This window comes from Acomys russatus, chromosome 5 (genome assembly GCF_903995435.1).
Source record: "Acomys russatus chromosome 5, mAcoRus1.1, whole genome shotgun sequence".
In the NCBI taxonomy this organism is placed as follows: Eukaryota; Metazoa; Chordata; class Mammalia; order Rodentia; family Muridae; genus Acomys; species Acomys russatus.
Genome location: NC_067141.1, coordinates 74070780 through 74096145, shown reverse-complemented (window position 1 = coordinate 74096145; position 25366 = coordinate 74070780). Strand labels below are relative to the sequence as shown.

General features: G+C 44.0%; 2 protein-coding genes across 5 annotated transcripts in view; one reads left to right on the top strand and one right to left on the bottom strand.

Moving 5' to 3' along the window:
* The window catches only part of Vti1a (vesicle transport through interaction with t-SNAREs 1A), a 320246-nt gene extending 311707 nt beyond the window's left edge, over positions 1-8539 (bottom strand). For 2 of the 4 annotated variants that reach the window (XM_051146793.1, XM_051146795.1), the window contains exons 1-2: positions 8228-8527; positions 1635-1693 (exon numbers count right to left, since the gene is read on the bottom strand). In XM_051146793.1, the coding sequence (XP_051002750.1) occupies positions 1635-1693; positions 8228-8321 (153 nt within the window). In that variant the 5' untranslated portion in view covers positions 8322-8527. Of the gene's footprint in view, positions 1-1634; positions 1694-8227 lie in introns of all 4 variants that reach the window. The other 2 variants (XM_051146794.1, XM_051146792.1) reach the window with 2 other exon arrangements.
* A 230-nt stretch (positions 8540-8769) lies between these two features.
* Positions 8770-24846, top strand: Zdhhc6 (zinc finger DHHC-type palmitoyltransferase 6). The gene is made up of 11 exons (XM_051146797.1): positions 8770-8983; positions 9989-10461; positions 11390-11481; positions 12876-13035; positions 15100-15261; positions 16837-16890; positions 18748-18915; positions 19751-19792; positions 20607-20752; positions 20838-20884; positions 24529-24846. The coding sequence occupies exons 2-11, from the start codon at positions 10195-10197 to the stop codon at positions 24630-24632; spliced, it is 1242 nt and encodes a 413-aa protein (XP_051002754.1). The 5' UTR covers positions 8770-8983; positions 9989-10194; the 3' UTR covers positions 24633-24846.
* The last annotated feature ends 520 nt before the right edge of the window (positions 24847-25366 follow it).

Genomic DNA, 25366 nt, shown 5'->3' with positions numbered 1-25366 from the left:
TCTAGAGAAGCCTCTGCCTTCCCAGACACAAAATGTCCTTGAGAGGCCTAAGGGTCCGGGGAGGTTCTGCAGAAAAACAATAGCCAAGAAGCCTGCTCCCCAGCTATGCTTAAGGTGGTGCTGCAAGGGCTTTAAGCAAGTCATTACAGTTAATAAAAGCCTGGCAGGAAAACTGTCCTAGCAGCACAGATACTGAAGACATGCCAAAGGGTGCTCAGAGAAGCCATGCACTCTCTTGGCCTGTGATGTACAACAGCAGCTTAACAGTTTCTACAACACTGGTCTTTCAACACCCCAAACTGGGACAAAGTATTTTTCTCTCTTTAGCTCCCTGACGTAGGGGTTTACTGTTATGAAAAGGCAGTGTATGAGCCAGGGCTCTGTGTGGGGCACATGCAGGCACAGAGCCTACAGAGTGCACAGGAGGGTGTGGGACCTCAAGTGGGTTTTGTAGCCTTTCTAAGCTCAGTCCTCATCTTAACAGTGGTAGCAACAATCTAGGTATCACTCTGCCATGATTCTCTGATGCTCCTACAGGGTTCCCTGAGCATAAATGTGATATTCGAACAACCCTGTCCACACAGTGTCTCAAAGTCTATCCACACAGGGCAACACTGAAGAATGAAATAGCATGTCTTTCTGGGACAAAGAACAGGTTTCCTTCCAGGCTGCTGCGTGTGGCTTATTTGCTACATGTTGTGTTCCCAGAGGCAGCAAGTGTTTGTATTTCCCCTGTCGAAACTGGGGCTCAGAGAGCTAAACAACCAAGCTGAATCTCTGACAGCTGCTTTGGTTGTTACCCAAGGCTTCAGCCTGTCACTCAGGAGTCTCAGGTCTTGGGAGCTGGGGAAACAGCTCAGTCAACAAGGTGTGTGCGTCACACAAACATGAGGAGCTGAGTTCTGGTCCCCAGCAACCACATAAAACCCGGCTGTGGTGACATGCACGCCTGTGACTTCAGCCCTTGGAAAGTAGACACAGGATCCCTGGAGATACATGGACAGCCAATCTAGCTCAACCAGTGAACCTGGCATCCAGTGAGAGATCCTGCCTTAAAACAGAAGGTGGAGAGAAACAGAAGATGTTGACTTCTGGCCTCCACACTCAAATGTACTAATGTGCACATACACATATGTACACACACACACAAACACAAATGAACATATACGCACATACACAAGAAATCTCACATCTTCTGTGGGCATAGAGACTGGCAAGCTTCTTCGGCTTCCAAAATGATAGAAATCTCAGACCTTTGTCAGTTTTGAAAGACATTATCTGTCCCACAGGGGCTTTGAGAAACTAAAAGAATTTAAGAAAAACAATGCACTTACCCTGTTGTGTGGCATGCCGTGTGCCCTTCTCAAACAAGCTACCAAGATCATCTACTAAGAGATTAGTTCTTGGGAGATAGATGTATTCTGAAGGAATATAAACTAGAGGTTGACATTTAATGAGTCACCTTTATTTTAAAAAAATGAAATCTCTAGAAAACACTAAATTCCCTTTCATCTGAAAGGAACCGTGAACTGGAGACCTGAGTCCACACTACTCCACACACGTCCACAGCACACACAGCAGCTCTGGGGTCCGGCTCGAGGGGCTGTGGTCAATACACCTCGATGGCTACGCACCAGTTCTCTGGCCTCTTCAAGCTGTTTCTCCACGTTGGCAACCATTTGCTTCTTGTCATCTAAAACAAGCAACAATATCAAAAAAATGACCATTATACAACGGTGGGCTATGAGTGGTTCTCGGCCTTCCTCATGCTGCAGTCCTGCCGTCCAGCTCCGTGTGCTGTGCTGACCCCAACCGTAAGACCATCTTGCGGCTACTTCAGATCTATAATTTTGCTACTGTTAGGAGCTCTAGTGTAAGAACCTGCTCTGTCTGACAGTGTTAGAAAGGTGTCGCAACCCGCAGGTGCAGAGTCACTGCTCTGAGCCCTCCTAGTTTAATATGGCCTTCTCCTTTCTGATCAACCCGAAAATGTAAAGCAAGCAGACCGTTCTTTGGTAGATTACAAACTATACCAAACCCTGACTCTGCAGTATGTGGAAATTCAAATGCAAGCAAGGTCTGAGTTTTTAAGAGGTGTCATCTATTTATAAGGGAGACTAAAAAGAAAGTGCTCGCTGGGAAAGATTATACCAATAACAAGAGACAAGTGTGGTAAGGCAGCATTGTCATAAATTGGAGGGAATCAGTTTCTAGCACCGACATGGTGGCTAACAGCCGTCTCCAACTCTAGCTCCAGGGGGCCTGATCCCTCTTGTGGCCCCCACCAGCCTGCAGGCATGTGGGTGCACACGCATGCAGGCAAACATTTATATATTATACATAACGAAATTTCAGAACATTTTAAAATAAATTTTAAAAAACCAAAAGAGTAAAGAATGATGGAAGAAATGGGTACTTAAAGTCTTGACTTCAGACACCAAGCCCAAGCCCACTGTCTTACTCACTGGTTTACAAGCCTAGATAACAAATAGTTTCTTTTAAAAACTCAGCCTGGATTTTCTAAATGTTGTGGTGTGGTGTGTGTGTGTGTGTGTGTGTGTGTGTGTGTGGTGTGGTGTGGTGTGTGTGTGGTGTGGTGTGTGTGGTGTGTGTGATGTGTGTGTGTATGTGTGGTGTGTGTGTGTGTGTGTGTGGTGTGTGTGTGTGTGTGGTGTGGTGTGTGTGGTGTGTGTGTGTGTGTGGTGTGGTGTGTGTGGTGTGTGTGTGGTGTGGTATGTGTGTGGTGTGGTGTGTGTGTGTGTGTGTGGTGTGGTGTGGTATGTGTGGTGTGGTGTGGTGTGTGTGTGGTGTGTGTGTGGTGTGGTGTGTGTGTGTGTGTGTGGTGTGTGTGTGGGGTGGTGTGTGTGGTGTGGTGTGTGTGTGGTGTGTGTGTGGTATGTGTGTGGTGTGGTGTGTGTGTGGTGTGTGTGTGGTATGTGTGTGGTGTGGTGTGTGTGTGTGTGTGGTGTGTGTGTGGTGTGGTGTATGTGTGTGTGGTGTGTGTGTGTGTGTGGTGTGGTGTGTGTGTGTGGTGTGTGCGTGTGGTGTGTGTGTGTGTGTGGTGTGGTGTGTGTGTGTGTGTGGTGTGTGTGTGGTGTGGTGTATGTGTGTGTGGTGTGTGTGTGTGTAGTGTGTGTGTGTGTGTGTGTGTGTGGTGTGGTGTGTGTGTGGTGTGTGTGTGTGTGGTGTGGGTGTGGTGTGGTCTGTGTGTGTGTGTGCGCGTGCACGTGCGCGCGCACGCGTGTGCTGACTTTTACACTGTGAAGTGCTGACTCTCCATGGTTGCTTAGACATTCCCTAACCACAGCTCCCTGCCCTGGCTGGTCATCAGATTCATCCACAGATTCCCTACATCTTGTGTCGAACATTTTGAGTTTTCTGCTTAGCACTCCTCTCTTTTCCAGCGAGACCACCCACTCTCCTGAGACTCCCATCTTCACCATAGAGTACAGGGAAGTGCTGCTTCCTGGCACAACCCTGCCTTCCAATCACAGAGCCTTGACAGCCACAGCTGGGCTCATCTTACATAGTTTCATCCCTCGCTCACAATGGGTGTGTGTGTAGGGGGTACATAATCACAATCAATTTTCTAGAACATAAGGATTTCCTGCCAAGTAGTAAGGAGGAGGGATAGGGCACACTTTAAATTAAGAAAGCCCGTCAAACACCTCAGCCAGGTGATCAGAATTAACATTAGCAGTGAAAAGGCATACCGAGCATGTCCTCTTGATATCATGGGATGACAATGAGCAATTCGGGTCTTTCTTCCCCAAAGCCCATCACCACAGAGTAAAAATGAGAGCAAAAAGCGAGCAAGCAAACCTGGGAAAATTCCAACCGAGGAGTATTCTGAGGTGTCTTACTGTTGCTCCAGTAAACTGTTTGCTCACTAAGAGCAGGGGCTTCCTAAGACCCTGTTACAAAGCACGGGTCTAAGGAGCTAGGGCTACTTCATGCTGTGTAGGACCCACGCCTGGATACTGCAGTAGCAAAGGGACGGTAGGTTTAAGGGGGAGGGGGGGGGTCTTTCTAGTTTTAACTACAAAGACGCGAATAGAGTATGAGAGTATGGACTTAAGTCAATAAAAAACAATATGGACTCAGGACTTATAGCAAATGTATCAAGATGAGATGTTAACAGGGGCCACTGACATGGGTAAACAAGTTATGTTTTTTTTATTTTTATATTTTTTATTTTATATATTTTTATATTTCAACTGTTCTAAAAGTGAAAAGCTTAGAGTCAGGAGTATAGCTGATTGAGTGCCTGTTTAACAAGAGACAGGCCTTGGGTCTAACCCCTGTACCACAAATATAAAATGAAGCCAGTGCTTAAGTCACTGAACTGTCTAAGAGAACAAGGTCCCTCTGGGTTTTCAGCACAACGTGCAGAGGTGTAAAAATGAACACGTGTGGCCATGCACACCGGACACAAATGTATATGCGTAACGTGTGGCCATGCATACCGGACACACATGTGTACGTGTAACGTGTGGCCATGCACACCGGACACACATGTGTATGTGTAATGTGTGGCCATGCACACCGGACACACAGGTATATGTGTAACGTGTGGCCATGCACACTGGACACAAATGTGCATGTGTATCTATTATCCAACGATGACTAAATTCCATAAAGACTTGTTTGTAAAACACAACAGGGCCATGGGTACCAGCTGACGGCTGTTTCCCCAATACACTCAACTGAAAAGTATCGTTTCTGCTGCCTTCAATGGGCTCTAAATTTCCCAGGGTGACAGGTACTCCCTCTGAAAGTCTCCTGTTTTGCTCCATCACTGTTACTGCCCCCCTCCATTCCCTTCCTTCTTGATACCTGAATCCAAAACCATTTCCACTGCCATACCCCAAAGCCCTGACCATTACTTTTCTTCTCACTCTAGATTAGGCACAGAAAGGAAGCAAGAAGTGCAAGGTTCTCTTTAAAGTAGTTAGGATGACAGAGTCTGAAGAGCTAGACCTAGCTAACCCCGCCCACTGCTGAGTGATGCACATAATTCAGAGACATCCCTCAAGGCCGAGTTTGTTATGTGTTCTGTTTTGGCTGCGTGCTTCATTTGCATTTACAGTGTTGTAAGATTGAAATGCTCACGCTGCCCTGCCCATCCTACATATGCAAGAGGCCAGGAGATCTGTCCACAGCCACATGTGCAGTAAGCTCAGGCAGAGGTGGGATCTGGAACAGGTCTGACACCAGCAGCCTGAGTCTTAATCACTTTGCCACAATACGTTCTTGGTACATTCTAACCATAACCCTAACAGGCTTCACACTTGACCATGGAGGATAAGGGTGTAACTGCAAAATGAAACTCTGTTGAAGATCCTCCAAGACGCCTGCTTGCTATAGTGGAAGCTCTGCCCCTGGGGAAAGAACTGTGCTGCTAAGGAATTCACTCCCAGCACCACAAATCTGGAATTTAAAGTGAGCTGTGGTCTGGGCTCACTGACTTTCCCACAGAACAACAATCATTAAAATTCACTCTTTAAGTTCAGTAACCACAAGAGCCCTTAGAAGGCGACTCACTGTCTAAAAGCCATAGCTAAGTAAAGCCAGTTAAGGCAAACACTTCCGAAGGCAAAGGTTTTTATTGATAAAGTACTACAGCGTAATCAAGTTTCTTTTTAAAACAAAGTTTCAGTATTTTTTTTTTTCCTGCTCTCTTTGGAAGTCACCAGAATATGCACAGCACACGCTAATTCATTTCCACAGATTCTGGAAACTCCAACTTTACACAAATGATTTTATTGGGGGAATAAGCTTCTTTAACTTTAAAGTTTACTCCAATTTTCTTATCTTTTCTTTTGTTTTTCGAGACAGAGTTTCTCTGTGTAGCTTTGGCTGTCCCTGACTCGCATTGTAGACCAGGCTAGCCTCGAATTCAGAGATCAGCCTTCCTCTGCCTTCCCAAGTGCTGGGATTACAGGCGTGCACCACAGTGCCCAGTTTTTTTTTTTTTTTTTTTTTTTGTTTTAATCTTCTTAATTCAAATAAATTATAGCTCATCCCTGGGTCTATTTCAGCTGAGTGACACAATCTCTATGATACTCTGGGATATTACAGTTACTAGTGATTATAATATTAACTAATAATAAAAATAAAAGTTTGCTTGCTATGGGATGAGATAATTCTAGTAATTATATATTATATATATAGTGATTATATAAGGCCACAGTAAGCATGCTGCTTAATTACTAACTCGTGTTCGTAAGTTATGGAAAAGATATCTTTTCTATCATTAGGAACAGGTTAAAAAGGGAGCAAGCACGAGTCATCATAAGAGGAAAATCATTGTATTTGAAAGAGGCATTTAATTATTCAAGTACGTACACATTTTTTCCCACAGTGCCAACAACACAGTCTCCTTTCAAATGAAATGAGGGTGCCGTGTTTGGGTCTCACGTCACACTACACATAGGGAGAGGCAGAACTGTACCTTTATTTTTGAAGACACTTAATGCAACTATTTCCTTCTATGTGCTAAGAATTTCAAACATAAAGGCAAGAAAACTTAATTGTAAAAACACCCTATTTTCTTAGAAAGAATCTTCAGAACTGTGTACCCTAGATGATATTACTTTGTAAAACAGCCTCTCAATACTAAAGCTATTTGCCCAGATAAAGAAATGTTTCTACTGCTAAAAACAAAACAAAACAAAACAAAAACACATGAGCAAACTCCAACTCCAAGCCCTGGTACTCTGAGGCTCTGGGACTCCATTCCAAGGCAGGAGTCTCTCTCCCGCTCCAAGGCAGGAGTCTCTGTCACACAACAATGACAACAAAAGCAGGATGATGATCTTGGGCAAGGAAGAGAAGTGGGACTGAAGTGAACAGGCGAGGTGACGCATCGTGAAGGCAGGAGGCCACCGTCCACTTTTTCCACAAAAATCTGAGGCAGCACAGCTCGGTGGTATATGCTACCTTGGTTCTCTTCTCTTGTTCCCTGACTCATGGACCTCTTTAAGACAGCGTCCGCCTCCTTCAGAACTACCTGGGACTTGAGGAGATGAGTGGGATATAAGTTCAGAGGTCGGGGCTTCAAGCAAATATCCCTATTAACAGAAAACAGGTGTGGGGAGTGACAAGGAAATAAAAGAAGAAAATTATTTATGAACACAAAGCTTGGGAGAAATTCTGGAAAGGGGATGCGAAACAGCAAGGTAGATGCAAGAGAAGTTACTGCTGGCATCTTGGACCAGACTGACCAGGTAGGAGAGTGAAGTTACCCACAATCCTGCAGAGCAATGAGAGCCATCTTTGCTAGAGAGCATGCTCCAGAGCTGAAGTAGAGGCAAGTTCAGCAGCCCGATGACTGTTCAATTTCCCTAATGAAACTGAGCCAAAAACAAATAAATGAAGACTCATAATTTGTTATTAACTACTCAAGTTAGATCTGTACTTAAAGAAAAATCCTAAGATACTATCTTACAAAAAATAAATAAATAAATAAATAAAATACTATCTTACAAGTCACAAGATTACAATCACCTGTTTATTTACTAAAACTTTTTTTTTTTCTGAGCCGTTAGAAATGTCAAGGGACTCAGACAAGGCCCCATCCTCACACTGTTGACAACCTAGCATAGGGGGTAATACCTGGGAGATGAAGGATTTTAAGCGAGCAACATTACCCTTACCAAGTTTTACCTAAAATTGGGTTATAAATACCCAACAAGGATGAGAAACACAAAATCAGGGCAGAGGCCTGAAAACTACGAATCCTAACAAGAGTTAACACAAAGGGCTTCACAGATGTGTGCCATTTCATCTCCGGAAGAGCCCTATGAGAGAGGTTCGACTCTCTAGAAGCAAGAAGTTTTGAAAGGTAAGGAAAACCCGCCTAGGAGACAACTTCTAAGTGGCAAGAGTTGGATCTGAATTCAGGCATCCTGGCTCGCCACTCTAACGTGCCGCAAATAAGGATAACAGTACTAGTTACTATTTTGACTCTTTCATATATTTCCTTTGAGTACTCTTATCTTTATCTTATTTTGCAAAATAAATAAATAAATCAAGATGCAGAGCAATGGTTCCAAGGTTATACAAGCTTTCTGTGCCAACGGCGCTTTGCGTTGGAAGCAAATTTGGAGTCCATCATAACCTCCAACCAAACCAAGACCTCCCCAGGCGGCCAGCACCGCCCACACCAGCCTCGCGCCTAGGAGGCTCTCCTGGCCGCCCCCGCCCGGCGGGGCAGGGTACTCACCGGGAGGGAGCCGGGGGACCCTGGAAATCTTGCTGGTGATCTCAGCAGTGAGCACAGCAAAGTCCTGCTCGTAGCCTTCGAAGTCGGAAGACATGACAGCTCGGGAACGGCCGGCCGGAGCCGGGATCTAGCTTAGAACAGGACTCGCGAAGGGTGCCAGGCCTCGGCGCAGGGACCCAGGGAAGACGCCTCTACAGCACAGCGGGAACGCGGACAACTCCCAGCCCAGCCGCTTCCTGGTTGTTCTTCGCAATCCTTGTCCTCCGGAAACCGAGCTGCCTGCGCCTTTTCTTTTCCACTCCCTCTTTGAGAGTAAAACTAAGGAAAAACTTCACTTTCAGTATCTCCTAAAAAAAATAATAATAATAAATAAATCCTACGAAAACCTGCATGCTCTCGGGTATTATCACCTAAAACACTTCGCCACGCTCCACGTTCAGGGAAACTGCTGGAGGTCCCCTAAGCTATAAAATGCAGACGCCGGCTTTCAGAGGGAAGATTGACTCAGCGCACCTGCCGGAAGTGGCTGTGGCGGAGCTTGCGCGAGGGCCTGGGCGGAGCCTCGCGGCTGCGTGAGCCTAAGGCGCGCGGGTCGGAGTTGGTCGCGCGCTCCTTGCTGTCCGGGTTCGTGTTCGCCTTGCTCAGGGCTGAAGTGCTCATGACGGAGGTCTAAGGAGAGAAAACCTGTTCCGGGTGCGCCCAGGCGGTGTCCGGAAATGCGATGGCCGTGGAGCTGGCACCGGAGACCAGACTGAGGTGGGAGCCACCGCAGGGGGTGCAACCCACTTATGGGGTGGTCTTCGCCCCGACCTAGTCGAGCCGGCATTTCCAAGATCTCGAGGCCAACCTCGCTTGATAAGAGATTTATGTAGTGAGTGAAGATGCCAGAACGTCCCGCACCACGGCAGGGCGGGAAACTGAGGCAGGCACCCGGGCAGGCGCGTCAGCTGAGTGGGAATTCGTTACACATACGTCAATACCCATAGAGCGTAGGTCTTTTCCCAACTCACTCCACTCCATTCAGAAGTCAGTCTACAACTATTCCCTCATGCGTGCCTTCCTCCCTTCTTCCCTGGCCCCCGGAGAGAATTAGATTTTTTTTCTTAAATAATCTTATCCCGTGCTCCCTCTCTTGCACTGTTTCAGTCATGATTTTTCGCGCACAGATACTCGGCTTTCTCGTTTTGTTTTCACCTTTGTTCCTGTACCTTTAACCCCGATCGATTGTTAATATTGGCGCTTGGGGGAACAAGGGCGGGTTATTAATACACAAAGTAGTATACGCATAGAGCTTGTCACGGTTAATTCACAACTCTTTGACTGGCAATTTGGAACGTCCTAAAAGAAGTTTGGTGCTTTGGCTTCTATTCTTGGCTGTTACTTGGTGACCTTGGTCGAGCTAATCACATAGTCTCTCTAAGCCAGTTTCTGTTGTAGGGAGAATCAGACAAGTAATAATTAGATCCGACTGCTTCTCAGCGTTGTAAGCCTTCGTTCTCTCAAACTACCCACTAAGCATGGGACAGTCGGTCCTCTCCGATGGTTTGAACAAAAGAATAAAACTGTTTAATGTGTCCAGTTTACATACAGTTCAAACTTGGGCTGTGTTTTGGACAGGTCCAAGGTAATTCTTTGTTTTCTATAAGGTGTGCACTGCACACTCGTGAGTGAGCTTTGGGGGTGCTGTTTCAGTGCCTCTTGGAGTTAAACAAATGGCGTGTGGAATTTTTAATCAGAATTTTCCCATTTTGTTTTCTTTAGATTGCGTTTTAAACCAACCTAGATCCTCCTACTTGACTAAAGAGTTGTAGGTGCCAACAGTGAAAATGGCAGACTCCATGTCAACACCCTGTCAGCCAACGGCATGACAGCTCAGGAACACACATGGACTTGTTGCACACAGAAATGTGTGCACAGGAAAAGGAAATCTCTAGTTCTTTAGAAGAAAGAAGGCATTCTTCACCAAAATGGGCACGTTGTGTTCAGTTATCAAATTTGAAAATCTTCAAGACTTAAAGAGACTGTGTCACTGGGGTCCCATAATAGCCCTTGGTGTTATAGCAATATGTTCCACAATGGCCATGATTGACTCTGTCTTGTGGTACTGGCCCTTACATACAACTGGAGGAAGTGTGAATTTCATCATGTTGATAAATTGGACTGTCATGATCCTTTATAATTACTTCAATGCCATGTTTGCTGGTCCTGGCTTTGTCCCTCGGGGATGGAAACCGGTAAGAAAAAGATCCGTTTTGACAATGATCATTGCATAAATTTTATGTTTAGTTTGCCATGATAATTACATTTCGGTTTTGCCTTATCAACCTTTGTTCTAGGATACACTGGGTACTACTCCCGTCACTGATGACCTCTTATGCTTGGAACTTATGTCTATTTGAAAATATTGATCGACATTAGCTATTTCCAAAGCAATTGAAAGAGAAAGAGAGAGGGGATGAGTGTGGGAGTTCATGCCTTAACCCGAGCACCAGGCAGGCAAAGGCTTGCCATCCCATGAGCTGGGCCCGCCTAGGCAGTATAGCAAATTTCCAGAGAAGTCAGGGAAGATGGCGCCTCAGGTTGAGAACATACGGGAACTGTGTGGTGAAGACAAGGTAAAGGTAAAGCAAAGGCAGCTAGCAGAATGCATGGGGAGCTGCCTGCACCACAAGGGGTGTCTAGATGGTTTACATAGAGCTCTGGCAGAGAGCTATAGAGAAACATTATTTTGATAATGCACAGATTTAGATGAGAGAAAACAACCAGTTAGGGAGTACTGAAATGACACCAAGGAGGAAAGGTGACAAGGGAAATATGAAGGCGGGGAGGGGCGCATTTCAGAAAGTATCAACTCACACTTTACCCTGAAATACTAGTCAAGTTACTCAGAACAACTCCCACTAAGATTTGGGGGACTTGAGTCTCTTTAAGTAGAACCAACGGACTCTGGGTTTGGGTTGAGCATTGAGAAAAGAAAAGAAAAATGGCCTCTGAGAAATCTGGAGAATGAAGCTTTTCTAAAAGGCATCAAAAATGTAAGTTAATGACCCCCTCCCCCCATCATCCATAGAAGAAATTTATACCACTATAGGAATCTTCATTTATAAACTCTGACTTATTATGTAGTATCAAGTAACTAACATTCTTTTTATTTCTATTAAGGAAAATTCTCAGGATAGCATGTATCTCCAGTATTGTAAAGTCTGCCTAGCATACAAGGCACCACGCTCTCATCACTGCAGGAAGTGTAACAGGTACGGCACTTCTGTTTCCTGGGGGCTGAGCCACGAGGCTTCTACTCTGACAGTGGAAGCCATTTCTATTCACGGCAGTGTCCCAGTTTGCTTTTCTGTTGCTGTGAGGAAACCCTGAGCACAAGCATTTTGGGGAGGGAAAGGTGTGTTTGTGTTACAGCTTCTAGTTCAGTTTCAAGGGAAGCCGAAGCAGGAGCCTGAAGCAGGAGACTTGAGGGGTGCTGCCCAGTGGCTGGCTCCTCCAGGCTAGCCCAGCTACTGTGTTTTAGACAGCCCAGGCCCCGCTACGTACAGCTGGCTCTGCTCTTCGTGGGCTAGGCCCCTTTCATGTCAGTTAGCAACCAAGAAATGACACATAGATAACTCCCACAGTCTAGTCTGATGGAGGAATTCCTCGCTGAGAACCGCTCTTCCAGGTATGTGTAGGTCTGGGCCAAGCTAACACAAACTACCCAGCATACTAAGACACTCACTTTATCAAAGATGTTATGAAACACTTGTGTCTGTGAGGTTAGTTTACAGTTAAGTATCAACACAGGTAATTTCATTCTTCATTATAAGGAAACATTTGTGTGGAAAGATAGATATAGTTTCACTTCTAGCTCTATAAGAGCAAATCAAAAGTTGTCTTTTTAGTTTCAGGGTGAGTTGCACTCACTGACTGCCATGCTGACTGGCTTCAGAACTACCCTGAGTCTGAGGTAGATGGGTTTTCTCAGGTTCATTCATACGTGTTATCAAAATCTCAATGAGAAGAGAACTGAATCACTATAAAAAATGCAGACTGTGCCAAGACCTGGCAGTCAGCAGCTCTGTTGATTAATCTGAAATGTAGAAAATGGTCAGATACAACTGAAATCTGGCTTGTTGCTCTGGAGTTTTCCTTTGGCAAAGAGACCGAGCAGAACCACTACTGGGCTGCTTCCCTTACCTTCTTCTGCACTGAGGTGGGTTTGGCCAGCAGCGCCATTTTTAGCACATACTGTGAGAGAGGAAGGAGACTGCAGCTGTGTTGGAGAGCTTTAGAATCATTCTCTGGAATCACGTATGGACTGTACATCAGTCTTGGAGTTTCTAAGCTGAGGGAGAGTGACTGCCGAGCTTCCTCATTTGTACTGAGGCTGTTGAGGAGCCACACGACTTCTTTAAACACATTTTATTTGTACCAGACATGTTTGCTTTAGCAGCTGTTGTAATGTCTGCTGGCTCTTGTATTATGTAGAATTTTAAAGAAGTCACCATTGATAACTGAGTCATGATGACTTACCACTTTATGAGAATTAACTCTCTTGTGACCCCGCACATACTGTATTCCTATTTGCTTGATCTTTGAAAACTAGACCCAGTGTGGACAGGATTTTCTGCCTTATGCTTCCTACATTTTTTTTTTTTAGATGTGTAATGAAGATGGACCACCACTGTCCCTGGATCAACAACTGCTGTGGTCACCAGAACCATGCTTCCTTCACACTGTTCCTCCTGCTAGCCCCGCTGGGCTGCATCCATGCTGCTTTCATTTTTGTGATGACTATGTACACACAGCTTTATAATCGGGTGGGTGAACACCGTGATGCACTACCATTCCTGTCAGATCAGTGATGTTATCAATGTCATTGAAGAGGTCCCTTTTGGAAATAATACTGTTTGTGATTTAGCTAGTACAACAGCTTTGCTTGATGTCTCTATCAATTCCTCCTTTAAAACAAAAAACAAAAAAAACCTCTTACTCCTGAAAATGAGGAAAGACTATTTTATTCTGGAAACTCACCTTTTATGCAACAATTGAAGTTTATCTTATTTTTGCCCTTATCCATGGTTTATTACATTTCTAATTTAGTGGCTGTGGTGGGTGTAGTGAGTGGAAAGAGCTAGAAGAAAGACACTGGTCCTTTTCTTTCCATTTTGTTCAATTTCTGTAGCAGAGCAGCATTCCTTTGTTCATTTGCTCCATGGAACAAGCCCACTCTGAAAATAAAACACATTAGACCAGAAACAGTTTGAGTTGGCTTTTGGACACTTAACCATGAGTTAGATAGAGTTCAGAGGGCAGACAGATAAAAAAGTCCCTAAATAGGCCTAGAAGTAAAAGAGAGGCATGGACCCAATCGGTGTACAACAACCTGAAGAGTACATGTCCTTCATGGAGGAGTCAGTGTGATTTTAGCCAATTTGTAGTTTGCAGTTAGTCCTAGCCCAGCAGTGCTAATCTTCCAATGTTTAGGAATCTGAATTTTTATATGAGCTCTCAAGACTTTAAATGTTAACAGCTAACTTATATGATGTGGTGACCCTCAACCTTAATTAATTTGTTGCCATTTCATAAACTATAATTTTGCCACTTTTACAAGTTGTAATGTAGGATATCTGATACGTGATCCCCAAAGGGGTAGAGAAGCACGGTTGGAACATTGTGCAGGCCAGGCGCTACACATCTGAGGATTATTTATGCAGATTTTACCAGCTCCTGACCGCTGGTTATGGAATGTGCTTTGTCTGCTGCTGTGGAAGAACACTGCATTTAGGAAAGCGTGGAGTTGATGAAGACATAGTGTTCCCTTGTTGCTTGTAACTCTTCATATTTGTGGGTCAAACTGACTCTTCTGAAGAAGCAAACAAAAACTAACATTGAAGAGTAACTAACGATGGAGCTGTGGGTGCATGGGGCTCGGTGGTAGAGCTCTTGCCCAGCGTGTGTGAGGCTTTGGGTTTGATTTCTTGCACTTAAAAACAAAAAGACACTGAACATGTCATTAGGAGCCAGGTGTTCATCAGAAATGCTGTTGGCTGCAGTTGCCTTGGCAATGTGTCATTCTTGTTATCTTTTTGGTCATGCTGGGGTTTTATTGTTGATGTTACTTTTTCCATGGATAGTACACTTGTGTACATGCCCGTTCACATGTGTGTGTGCATGCCCGTTCACATGTGTGTGTGCATGCCCGTTCACGTGTGTGTGCATGCCCGTTCACATGTGTGTGTGCATGCCCGTTCACATGTGTGTGTGCATGCCCGTTCACATGTGTGTGTGCATGGATGTGGATGTTCAAGGCAGATGTTGAGAATCTTTCTTGATGCCTCTCTACTCTTCGTTTTTTTCTTTCTTATTTATTTATTTTGGTTTTTCAAGACAAGGTTTCTCTGTGTGGCACTGTCAGGAGTCTTTCTTGATTCCTCTCTACCTTTTTTTCTTATTTATTTATTTTGTTGGTTGTTGGTTAGTTTTTCGAGACAGGGTTTCTCTGTGTAGCCGTGGCTGGCCTGGACTTTGTAGACCAGGCTGGCCTCGAACTCAGTGGATCCACCTGCCTCTGCCCCTTAAGTGCTGGGATTAAAGGTATGCACCACCGTGCCCAGCACCACTTTTTTCATTGAGGGAGGATCTCTCCGTGAAACTTAGGGGTTAAGATTAAAACGTAGCTAGCCTGCTTTCTCTAGGAATGCCCTGAGTTGGCTGCCAAACACTGGAAGGAGGAGCCATCCTGTGGAACAGGGGGTCTAGACTCAGTCTTCATCCGTGCGCAGCAAGCACTTACCCACCGAGCCGTCTCCCTAGCTCTGGTTGTGTTGTTGTCAATCACTCTCTTCAGCAAGCATGTCACGTGTACACTGTATCATTTACAGCTCTCCTTTGGGTGGAACACAGTCAGGATTGACATGACCGCAGCCCGGAGAGCTCCTCTTCCAGCTGTTCCCTTCGGACTGGCTGCATTTGCTGCCACCCTGTTTGCCTTGGGGCTAGCTTTGGGCACAGCCATAGCTGTTGGCATGCTGTTTTTCATACAGGTAAAGTTCTCACTGAAGGGTCTGCAAGTTGCCATGTTATTGGGGATGATTACCACAAGAGAGAGGGAAATGTGCATGTGGAGTCGGTGTGTGGAGAAACTACTCTTGCTCATTTGTAGGCAGTGAGTTAGTCACCATGCCAGAGAACCTAGCCTTGGATGTGGGAGCTGTGAAAGCGCACACTGGTACAAAAGCTGCTCTGACCACAGCCGCTCAGGATCTTCAGATCACCCCAAAACATCACAGCAAAAGAGTGTTGTCTTCTCTTCCTTACAAATAAGAGTGACTTTTTAAAGGGCTAATTGACCTTTTCCTGTGCTTAGTTAACATAAATATTCATGAAAATGAAGAGGCTCCTGAGAGAATGCCGAGACTGAATTTCCCCCCTTATGCTTATAACTAAGAATCCTAATAAAAATAAATTGGGATTTTGGTGTAAATTCTTTATGCATGGACTTAGTCATGGCAAGGAAGCTAGCGTAGGCATAACCTGTGTTAGCTACTTTTATGTCACTGGTACAGAGACTTGACATAACTCAAGGCAGGAGGGATTATTTGGACTCACTGTTCAGAAATCCAAGCCACTGTCCTTGGCTTTGAAAGTTGGTTCTAGCCCACTGTGAGGGAGACCATCATAGCAAGGAGCATGTAGAGGAAGAAGTTGTTCACAGCATGGGGGACAGGAAGTGAAATGAGGTGTGGGGAGAGGAGGACACCTGCAGTGACCATCTTCCAGCTAGGCCACAACTAGTTTCCAGTACCTCCTAAAGCAGGCTGTCACCTGGGACCAAGTGGCACTTCCTGTTCAAACTGTAACATGAGAAAAACTTTAGGTTGATGTAAATGAGACACTGTTACATTGTGAATAGATTAATCATAAATTTAAAGTTAATTTAAAATATTAATAATAGAGTTGGGAAGATAGTGAGTGGGGAAGAGCACATCTGTGCAACCGAGTGGAGCTGAGTTAGGAGCTTGCAACCCATGTAAAAGAAAGCTGTGTGTGGCTGTGCGCCTGGGACCCCAGCACAAGTGGCAAGTGGGACAGACGGGAGGGTGACTGGGGCTTGGTAGCTACCAGCCTAGCTGAAAAATGTTGAGCTCCAAGTTGGTGACGTAGATGTCATGTCTCCAGGGAATAAGGCAGGAAGCATCAGGAGGCCACCAACATTTTCCTCTGACCTCCACACAGTGCACACCCTCCATACACACACGCGTGTGTACACATAGACTGTGAGTGCACATACAAACATAATGGCAGTAAATTTTAATAGTAAGTACATTTAAGTACTGACAAAGCTATTTATATTAATGTTTAGTTAATACCCTGAAAATCTTGGTACTTAAGGCACGAATTCTAATCAGAGTCTCAGCTTCAGCTTGGCTTTGGATGGCCGGGCTGAATTTGACATGGAGATGCCTCAGAGTGGTGCACTGGTTGAGAAGCTCTCAGGGGTCAGGTGGTCGGCATTCCAGCTGCGGCTAACTCTGTCATCCCTCGGAATCATGAGGATGATGATGATCTGAAGTAAACCAAAGTAGCACTGCTAAGTTTCACTCTCGTTTCATTTCCAGATAAAAATTATTCTCAGAAACAAAACTTCTATTGAATCATGGATTGAAGAGAAGGTACATGTTAATACTTGTTTCTTCTGTCTAAAGTACTGATGAATTTACTGCGTGCTGGAACGTGAAAACTTGGGTCATTGGCACACCACAGGAGGGGTGAGCAAAAAAAGCACCAAAATCATATGAGACATTAACTGGGCTGTAACGTTAGCCTGTCCAACCCCTTCTGATGCCCTCACAGAGACTGACACGTCTGCAAACAGTGGTCGTGTCACTGCCTTCACGTTCCTAACAGTTTTACCCACCACCATCGTAAGAAGTTTGTTCATCCTGAGCCCTGATGTGTGCAGTGTCAGTTCAGCCTGCAGAGCTTGTGCATCGAGCCTAGTCATGGTGCCCGGATGTCTTTCTCCAGCTTCTGCTCCTGCCCATTGCCCATCTCAGTCTCAGAGCTTGTGCCTAAAATACTCTTCCCTCTTTTTTTGCCTGATTTTTCTGCCCTTCAAGATACAGTTTAGGTATCATTTCTTCCATGGAACTTTCTTCACTCTAAGCTGGATGAGTACTCTCTGCTGCCTTTTTCATGAGATTGCCGTGTGTCTGTGTCTCCTCTAGTGCACACTGCTGACAGAGCCCCTACTTCATCGAGTGCTTCTCATAGGCAAAGACAAGGCTTCATTATTTTGTAAGCTACTGCTATCCTCACTTTTCTTTCTGGTAAAGTAGCTTATATTTTGATTTTTGACATTCAGTCTATTTTGAAGAATCTGATATTGTCATGTGGCAAGTGCACACTTTAGCACCGAGCTGTACTGCAAACACCTGCAGCTTTCATTTATAAAAAGAGGGAAAGGAACTACCCTCTGTTACTCAGGTGAAGGTAGATTTAAAGAATTCAGTAAGCTCATATTATAGTTTGACAATATTTCAGTAAATAGCTAGCACCCAGATGACTTTATAAATAACTACAAGAAGCTTTTGTATAAAATACTTCATATTTCTGGTAAGCATAATAAAATGTTGACATGGAAGGGTGTTTATTTTGTTTTGCTAATGATCGTGGCCATATATAAAACCATGTTAATCAAGAAATTATTAAAACTGGTACTTTATGACAGACAAGACTTCAAATAGGGATATAACATTTATCAAAAATGTATAAGATTTCAATATTGAATATGTTTGCAGGTTTACACTTGTTTTTGAATTAGGCAATGCATGCTTTTACCACTAGGTGGCGGTAGAATTTAACAAATTCAAAGCTAGTTTATTGCAAGAGAAAGCTAATCATTTAAATCGTTTAAGCTGTGTTACCAGAATATGCATGTGTAAATGAAGATAAAGTTTATGCATATTTGAAGATATAAAAACATGAAATCTCCTTCAAGAACTTTGCAAAATGTTTTTTGTCAAATAGTGCTCCCTATTAACCCTTTCTGGCCATTGGCTAACCATCACTCCTACTTTCTTTTTTTTTTTTTTTTTTTTTTTTTTTTTTGGTTTTTCGAGACAGGGTCTCTCTGTGTAGCCTTGATCACTCCTACTTTCTCCTGAGTCTTATTAACAGCATCACTTCTTTTTAGCTGTACCCTCTTACGCTGATAAGGAACCTTAAGCATTGAGGGTCTTCTGCACAGGGAGCAATTAGCTAATTCTTTTATAAACCTTTTGAATGCTTGTTCCTAAGATAAGCCCTGTCAGGTGCTTTCTGGGCAGCACAAACACGGCTGGAATTTTCACTTAAATCCCCTCTACCTGTGATAAAATTATATTCTCTGACAACACTGCAAATATTCCAGCAATAAGGAAGGGTTTTTATGAGTAAGCAAATTTCACAAGTTAGTATTCTCAGGAACGTGCTAGCAAAAGCCACTGCGGGTAGAAGCAACTGCCATTTTACTCCTTTGTTTTCCCCAGGCTAAAGATCGAATTCAGTATTACCAGCTGGATGAAGTCTTCATTTTTCCCTATGATATGGGAAGCAAATGGAAGAACTTTAAACAAGTGTTTACATGGTCAGGAGTCCCTGAAGGAGACGGACTGGAGTGGCCAGTACGAGAGGACTGTCACCCGTACAGTTTAACAGTGAGTAGCTGTGCTTAAGAGGCCTCCCTTAACCCCTGTGGTTACTGTGTCACTCCCTCAGCTTCCTGAGGCTGTAGTCACACAAGAGGGCGGGTGCTTTCAGTGGGTCAGAGTGAGTCTAATAGCTATGGAGATTCTTAGCGTCGTGACCTTCCCTTATCCAGCTGTCTCCTGAACAGTCCAGACTAGTTGAATTCCAAACATGCCTGATTTTTTAACTCTGCTTTATAAAATCTGGGTTTTAATGACCTTTTGTCCTACATTGCCACGTGAACGCCTTTTTCACCCGCAGCATTCAACTCTGCCCCTCAGTTATTCTTTAAGGTGGGGTCCAGTGCCATCTCTCCTAGCAGTCTAGCTTACCCAGGCCTGGTTCCATCCCCATGGGACACTAGTCACATGCCAGCGTATTGTAGCTTATGAAATCTCCTCATTTCATTTGTTTCTTTATCTTTAACTTGATTCTAGGACTGAGACCATATTTCCCTGGTGGTGTCTAATCTAGTTCTAATTTAGTAGTTGCAGACTAAAGGGGGAAAGTAAGAATTCTTTAGTTGAGACTCATTAATAATGAATTTTCTAGTTTATTCTTTAAAAAGTCACGGAGGCTCAGCCTAGCAGCTGTGAGGGAACAGGGACTAGACGCCCTGACCCCAGTGCCATGTGAGCACTCCAGGAGTGCATGGAGACGAAGACTTCAGGGAGCAGATTCTGAGAAGGCTCTACAAATAGGAAATGCCAGAAACCGGGGTGGGGTGCCTGAGATACCCAATGGAAGGGGAGCAGCTACTCAACACTGAGACTTAACCTCTCTCCTTTCATGTCTTCCAAACAGATAGAGCAGTTGAAACAAAAAGCCGACAAGAGAGTCAGAAGTGTAAGTAGCCGATTCGCAATGCCACTGATCCCTCACTGTTTCTGTGTAGCGTAAAACAGGTGGCTTTTATTAAGTAATATCTCTATTTTCTTTATTATGTATATTGTGTTGCATGCGCAGCACAAGGAGTCTTAGAAGACTCTCCTACCCTGTGGGTTCCATGGATCAATATTTTCTTGTATTTGTTGAAATATGATGCAATTTACCTTTTTTGAGACTGTCTGACCATGTATCTCCGACCAGTCTCCAACTCAGAGATCCACCTTCCTCTGTTTCTGGGGGGTGGGATCAAAGACATGTGACACCACCCAGCTGACACTTCTGACTTTGGTTTTCTTTGAAATACTTTATTTTAGCTGGAGGTTTCCAAGACGTTTAGTCAATATATATTACCTACCTGGAAAAATACCTTTAGTACAGCTGAAGGAAGTACTTTTACAACTGCACTGTCAGATGGCAATGATGCCACCTGTGGCCGAAGGAATTCCAAATAAATACAATAAAAATTACTGTTTGCACTGGCCACACTGTAAGCACTCTATAGCTTCAAGTGTCCAGTTAGCACCCATTCAAGGCCATGAACAGGGACATGCAGACACTTCTGTCATTACAGACAGCTCTCCTTCACACGGAGACCATATTCATAGCAGGTGTATGCTTGAAAGGACGGATCAGAAAAGCCTGAGACCAGGAAACACCCACCTGCCCAGAAAACGAAAATTGGCGGGAACGGGTTCTGTGGCTGTGTAGCTTGGATCTGACCTTAGAGCTCAGCGATGGCTAATAACGAGCTTGTTCTGACCGCTGATGGCAGGTCCGCTATAGAGTCACAGAGGATTATAGCGGTGCGTGCTGCCCTGTGAACAGAGGGGTCAGAACCTTCTTCACCAGCCCCTGCACAGAGGAGCCTCGGATACAGCTGCAGAAAGGGGAGTTTGTGTTAGCCACGAGAGGGCTACGGTAAGAGATGGAAATATGTGTTCATTCAATAGGAAGAATGGTATTTATTTCAAAAATGTTTAATGTTATCTTTTAAATATTTCAGATACTGGTTGTATGGAGACAAAATTCTTGATGATTCCTTCATAGAAGGTATGGAAGTGGACAGGTGTGTTTAAAGTATGTGGATGTTAGCAATGATTCCAAGCTCATAAGAGTGAGTTATGCTTAGTCACATGTAAACCATGTCAGGAAACTGTAGACATACAAGGGTGCTTCTTATGCATTTCTCTGCAGCACTTACATTGATCAGGTTTTACTAATAATAGCTATAATCTAAGTCCTTCCCTTATCTGTGTGTCAGATGCTTATAAAGTTCCCAGTAAGTACCTGGGGGTGATATGGTGCTTAGAAGCCACCTGGACACAACCCCATGAAAGATAAGCATCCATATAAAAACCTTAGACCCTAATCCTAGAAGAGGAACAGCAGAGAAAGAGCCTACATGCTCCTTGCTATGATGGTCTCCCTCACAGTGGGCTAGAACCAACTTTCAAAGCCAAGGACAGTGGCTACAGGCCAGCACCTGGTTGCATTGTACCGCTTATGCTGGGCCGGACCAGCAGCTTCCATGGAGGTGTTGTCCCCTCCTGGACATGGGTACTACAAGAGGAATGAGCTGGAGGGAGACTGTCCCGCCTGTGAACATGGAGCTAGGGTCTGTGGAGAACTAGCCTTACAACATGGCAGGCTGTGGAGATAGAAGTCTGGCACACAAACTTGAAGCTGCAATTCTTCGTGGGCACCCAGAGTTAATGAGAAGCCAGCTCTGCCACTGTGTTGCCTTCTGGCAGGCATGTTGAGAAAAAGAACTCCACACTTGCTCAGAACCTCAACACAAGGGCTTGCACATGTGAAGAACAAATTCCACAACCCAGAGTTCTAATTGATGGGGGAGAGGGAAGGGGCGTGGTCTCAGACCTGGGAATCCCAGCCAGAAGTGAGCTTTCCCACAGACATGCTTCTCATCAGGAAGAGAACACTGAATTGGCTTAAATTTGAGACTAACAGCCCTACCTCCAGACTGCTATAAAAGGCAACTAGGAGGAACTGTTGGCTGGGGCTGTAATACCTGTTCCATGTTACTTACTTTTACTATTTTCTGTTTAGTTTTATTTCTCTTCTCTGTTTGATTGTCGGTTGTGTCTGTCAGCTGTGTCTTGCCTTACAGAATTTTATGATGCTTTTTTTCTGTGTACCTACTCCTCAGTGTCCTGCTCTTTCTCATACCTCTAAAGCAAGCGCTTTGCATCTTGTTCCTATTTTACGCATTCTCTCACTCCCTTCCCATCCCTCCCGATGACTTACTGGCACTCTTAACTAAAACTAAGGTTAACAGTTTCCCCGACTTGGGCCCCACTGGGGGCATAGTGGAAGTCTATGTGTGCCTTCCCAGTGCAGAGCATGCCACCACTGCCATCTCTACATCCGATATTAAAGTGAAGACTCTAATCAGAAAAACTCACATAAAACAGAACTAATGAAGGGGACAAAGGAAAAAGCAATGCCAGAGGGTATATTAGTCCAACAGATACACAAAACACAAAAATGTTAAAACATTAGACAACAGCCTCTCGGACACCTGCCTAAGCTCACAACTTCTCAATACCAGAAACCAAAGCTAAGGAGATAGCTGAAATGGTGGAGAAAGATTTCAGCATCCAGCTTTCCAAAAGGGTCCCTGACTGTGTCGAGTCAAGAGCAGGTGAAAGCAATAAAGAAACCAATCCAGAACCTAGAGGAGACCATTACGAAAGAGATAGGCATTTCTGTGAGAAATTTAAAAGTACAGGAAACATTCAGTAAATAATTAAGACACTGACAAGAAACAAACAGAAATGATGGAAGTAAAAGATCCAATATAAGTAAATAAACAGTGAAAAAAAGAAAACATCAGCAAAGACCAGGCAGAAAAACAGCTGTTAAGGACAAATAACTTGAGACAGTAAAACAATCAAACTTATAAAAAACAAAACAAAACAGCAAGATGAAAAGTCTGGGACACATTGAAGAAACTAAACCTAAGAACCACGGGCTAGAAGAAGTAGATAGTCTGATTTCATAGGCAGCTTAGCCATTGGAATTTGAGAGTTTCACAAACCGAGAGAAAGAAATGGACACCCAAACACAAGATGCATGTAGAACCCTAAGTAGTCATGGCTGGAGAAGAACTAAGTCAAGTTGTCTAAATGCAAAACAAAGCAAAGAGCTGCAAGGGGAAAACCAAAGGCAAACCTGTCAGAATAGCATCAGTAGTCAGAGGCAAGAGTATTTGAATGGCGTATTCCAAGCCCAGAAAGTAGCTGTCTACAAGGAATGCAACGCTGACAACAGATCTGGTGACGATGTGGAGCCCGGGAGCCCTTGTTTACTGCTGTTGGAGAGTAGACTGCTACAGCTGCCTGGAAGTCAGTGTAGGGGTTCTCCAAAAACTAAAGATAAATGTACTATATTACTCAGGTTGTACCAGTCAGGGTCTTACCACATAGACATGCGCACACAATAATTTATTGCTGAATTATTCACAGTAACTAAGGAACAAACCAGCCTAGATTCCCACTGACAGATGAATGGGTAGAGAAAATGTAGCACATGTACACTGGACTCCTGCTCCTCTGTAAAGAAGTGGGAAATGCTCTTCTCAAGAGAAGATGCACCTGAGACTGTTATGTGACTTAGACAAATAACTACAACTTTTTTGCATATGAATATTCTGAGAGTGAGTTGGGGTATGTTTAAGCTAAGAAGGAGAAACAAGCTTTTTAAAGAGAGGTGATTGGATACAGACGTGTATGACATGAAAACAAAGGGGTTATTAGGAAGGCATTAATAGGGAATATTAGAAGATGAGGAAGGAGTGGAAGAAAACCATTAAGATTGAAGTTTATAAAGTTGTTATGAAGAAACTCATTACTTTGTATGCTAATCTTAAGAATAAATCCTGATTGCTGTCTTAGGTAGCACTGCCCTGTAGTTATCAGTGAGAACGGAAGCAAAGAGATGCTGAGCAACAGTGGCTCACAGCCCACGCTGTAAATAGGGAGGGACTGACTCAGACCTGAGGAATCAGGCTCCAGACGCCTCTGTGCCATATTCGCATTCCCCTTTAAAGGAGCATTACTTTTAAAGCTATGGTTGAAATTTGATTTTTTTTTTTTTTAAGAAGTATTCCTTTTTAAAGTAAAGATCAACCCAGGATATTCTTAAAGGGAAAAAAAAAAAATACTTTGGATTGCTCATAAGTTAATCCCACATAACAGCTTAGATGATTCTGGTATAGAAATTCATATGCTGAGAGCATATGGCTGTAATCCCAGTATTCAGGAGGATCATAGGTTCAAGTCTAGCCAGAACTACATATCAAAACTCTCTCCCAAAAAAGGAAGAAAAAGACTTAAGGAAATGCTCAGAGGCTTTGGGAAGGTCACCCTTACAACATGCTGAAATGGTATGCCCAAACAACCACCCAAGGATTATGTAACCCCAGCTGCAGTTGCACGTTGCCTAACCCACACTAGCTCCTTTCCCAGTTGATGGAACTGGACGAGTATCTACTTCCTAGCTTGGTAGAAGCATTTGGAAACGAACCTCTCTCCTGACCAGTGTCTGAGAACTGTTAAGTGGAGAACAATGAGAGTCTAGCTAAGCTTACCTTCATTTGAAGCAATACAGCTTGCTCCCGTAATGTCACCTAGTCCTGCCTGCCTGCTTCACTGTAGCATCACTTTCTCCCTCAGGTACTTCAAGAATAAGAGGGTGGTTTCCTAGAAACTGTGTGGAAAAGTGTCCCTGCGATGGCCAGTCAGACCCAGCCCCAGAGAGTGAGAAGAAGACCAGATAGCCACTGTTAAAGTGAGATCATTGTCTTCATTACTTGAAAACTGACACACATTACCTAAGAATTATGCAATGAGCTACTCTGCTTAAGGTATTCTTTTCCTCAAAGATGCCCTAGTGCCATGATTTAAATATTTTTATTACCATTTTGAAACAGAAGCCATTCTGCCTATGCTTTTGAATTCCTGCCGTCTTTCCATTTCCTCCTACTGAAGGAAAACTGTTGCAGCCATGAGAACAGATTGTACTTTCTGTGGGGTTCTGTGTGCTACATACCTGACTACACCTGCAGGTCTAGTTCCACCCCCCCCCCCTTGGCCAGGAGCATCTGCATGTGGTTATTCTGTTTCTTCCTCAGTTGACATTACTTTCGTAATATTCTAGAGACTATAAACTTGTCAGATTCAATATAAACTCAAATTTTGTTACTTTTAATAATGCAGATTTTGTCAAATCCAATAAAGGTCAATGGTTGTTCTGTAAAAATTATAGTTTTCACCTGAGTATATTTTGGGTTTTTTGTTTGTTTGTTTTGTTTTCCTCAATAAATAGATTTGTCTTATGTCCATATGCAAACACTGCCCTGCTACCATGTGCAGACTTGGCATCTTGAGTCGTGAGTTTTAAGATATGGCATATTCATTTCAATACATGTATGAGCCCCTTATTGGTAGATCAACTTTACAGCTTTCTATCTAGTGAACACTACTAGACACTGCTTGAGTCTACTGTAATATC

Bases quoted from the DNA above. Each gene is read 5' to 3' on its own strand.
- Zdhhc6 (XM_051146797.1), top strand. From the start codon at position 10,195: ATGGGCACGTTGTGTTCAGTTATCAAATTTGAAAATCTTCAAGACTTA. The intron at 19,793-20,606 runs GTAAGTAGCCGA...CGCTGATGGCAG, and splicing joins CCGACAAGAGAGTCAGAAGT to GTCCGCTATAGAGTCACAGA. The intron at 20,885-24,528 runs GTATGGAAGTGG...TTTCTCCCTCAG, and splicing joins TGATGATTCCTTCATAGAAG to GTACTTCAAGAATAAGAGGG.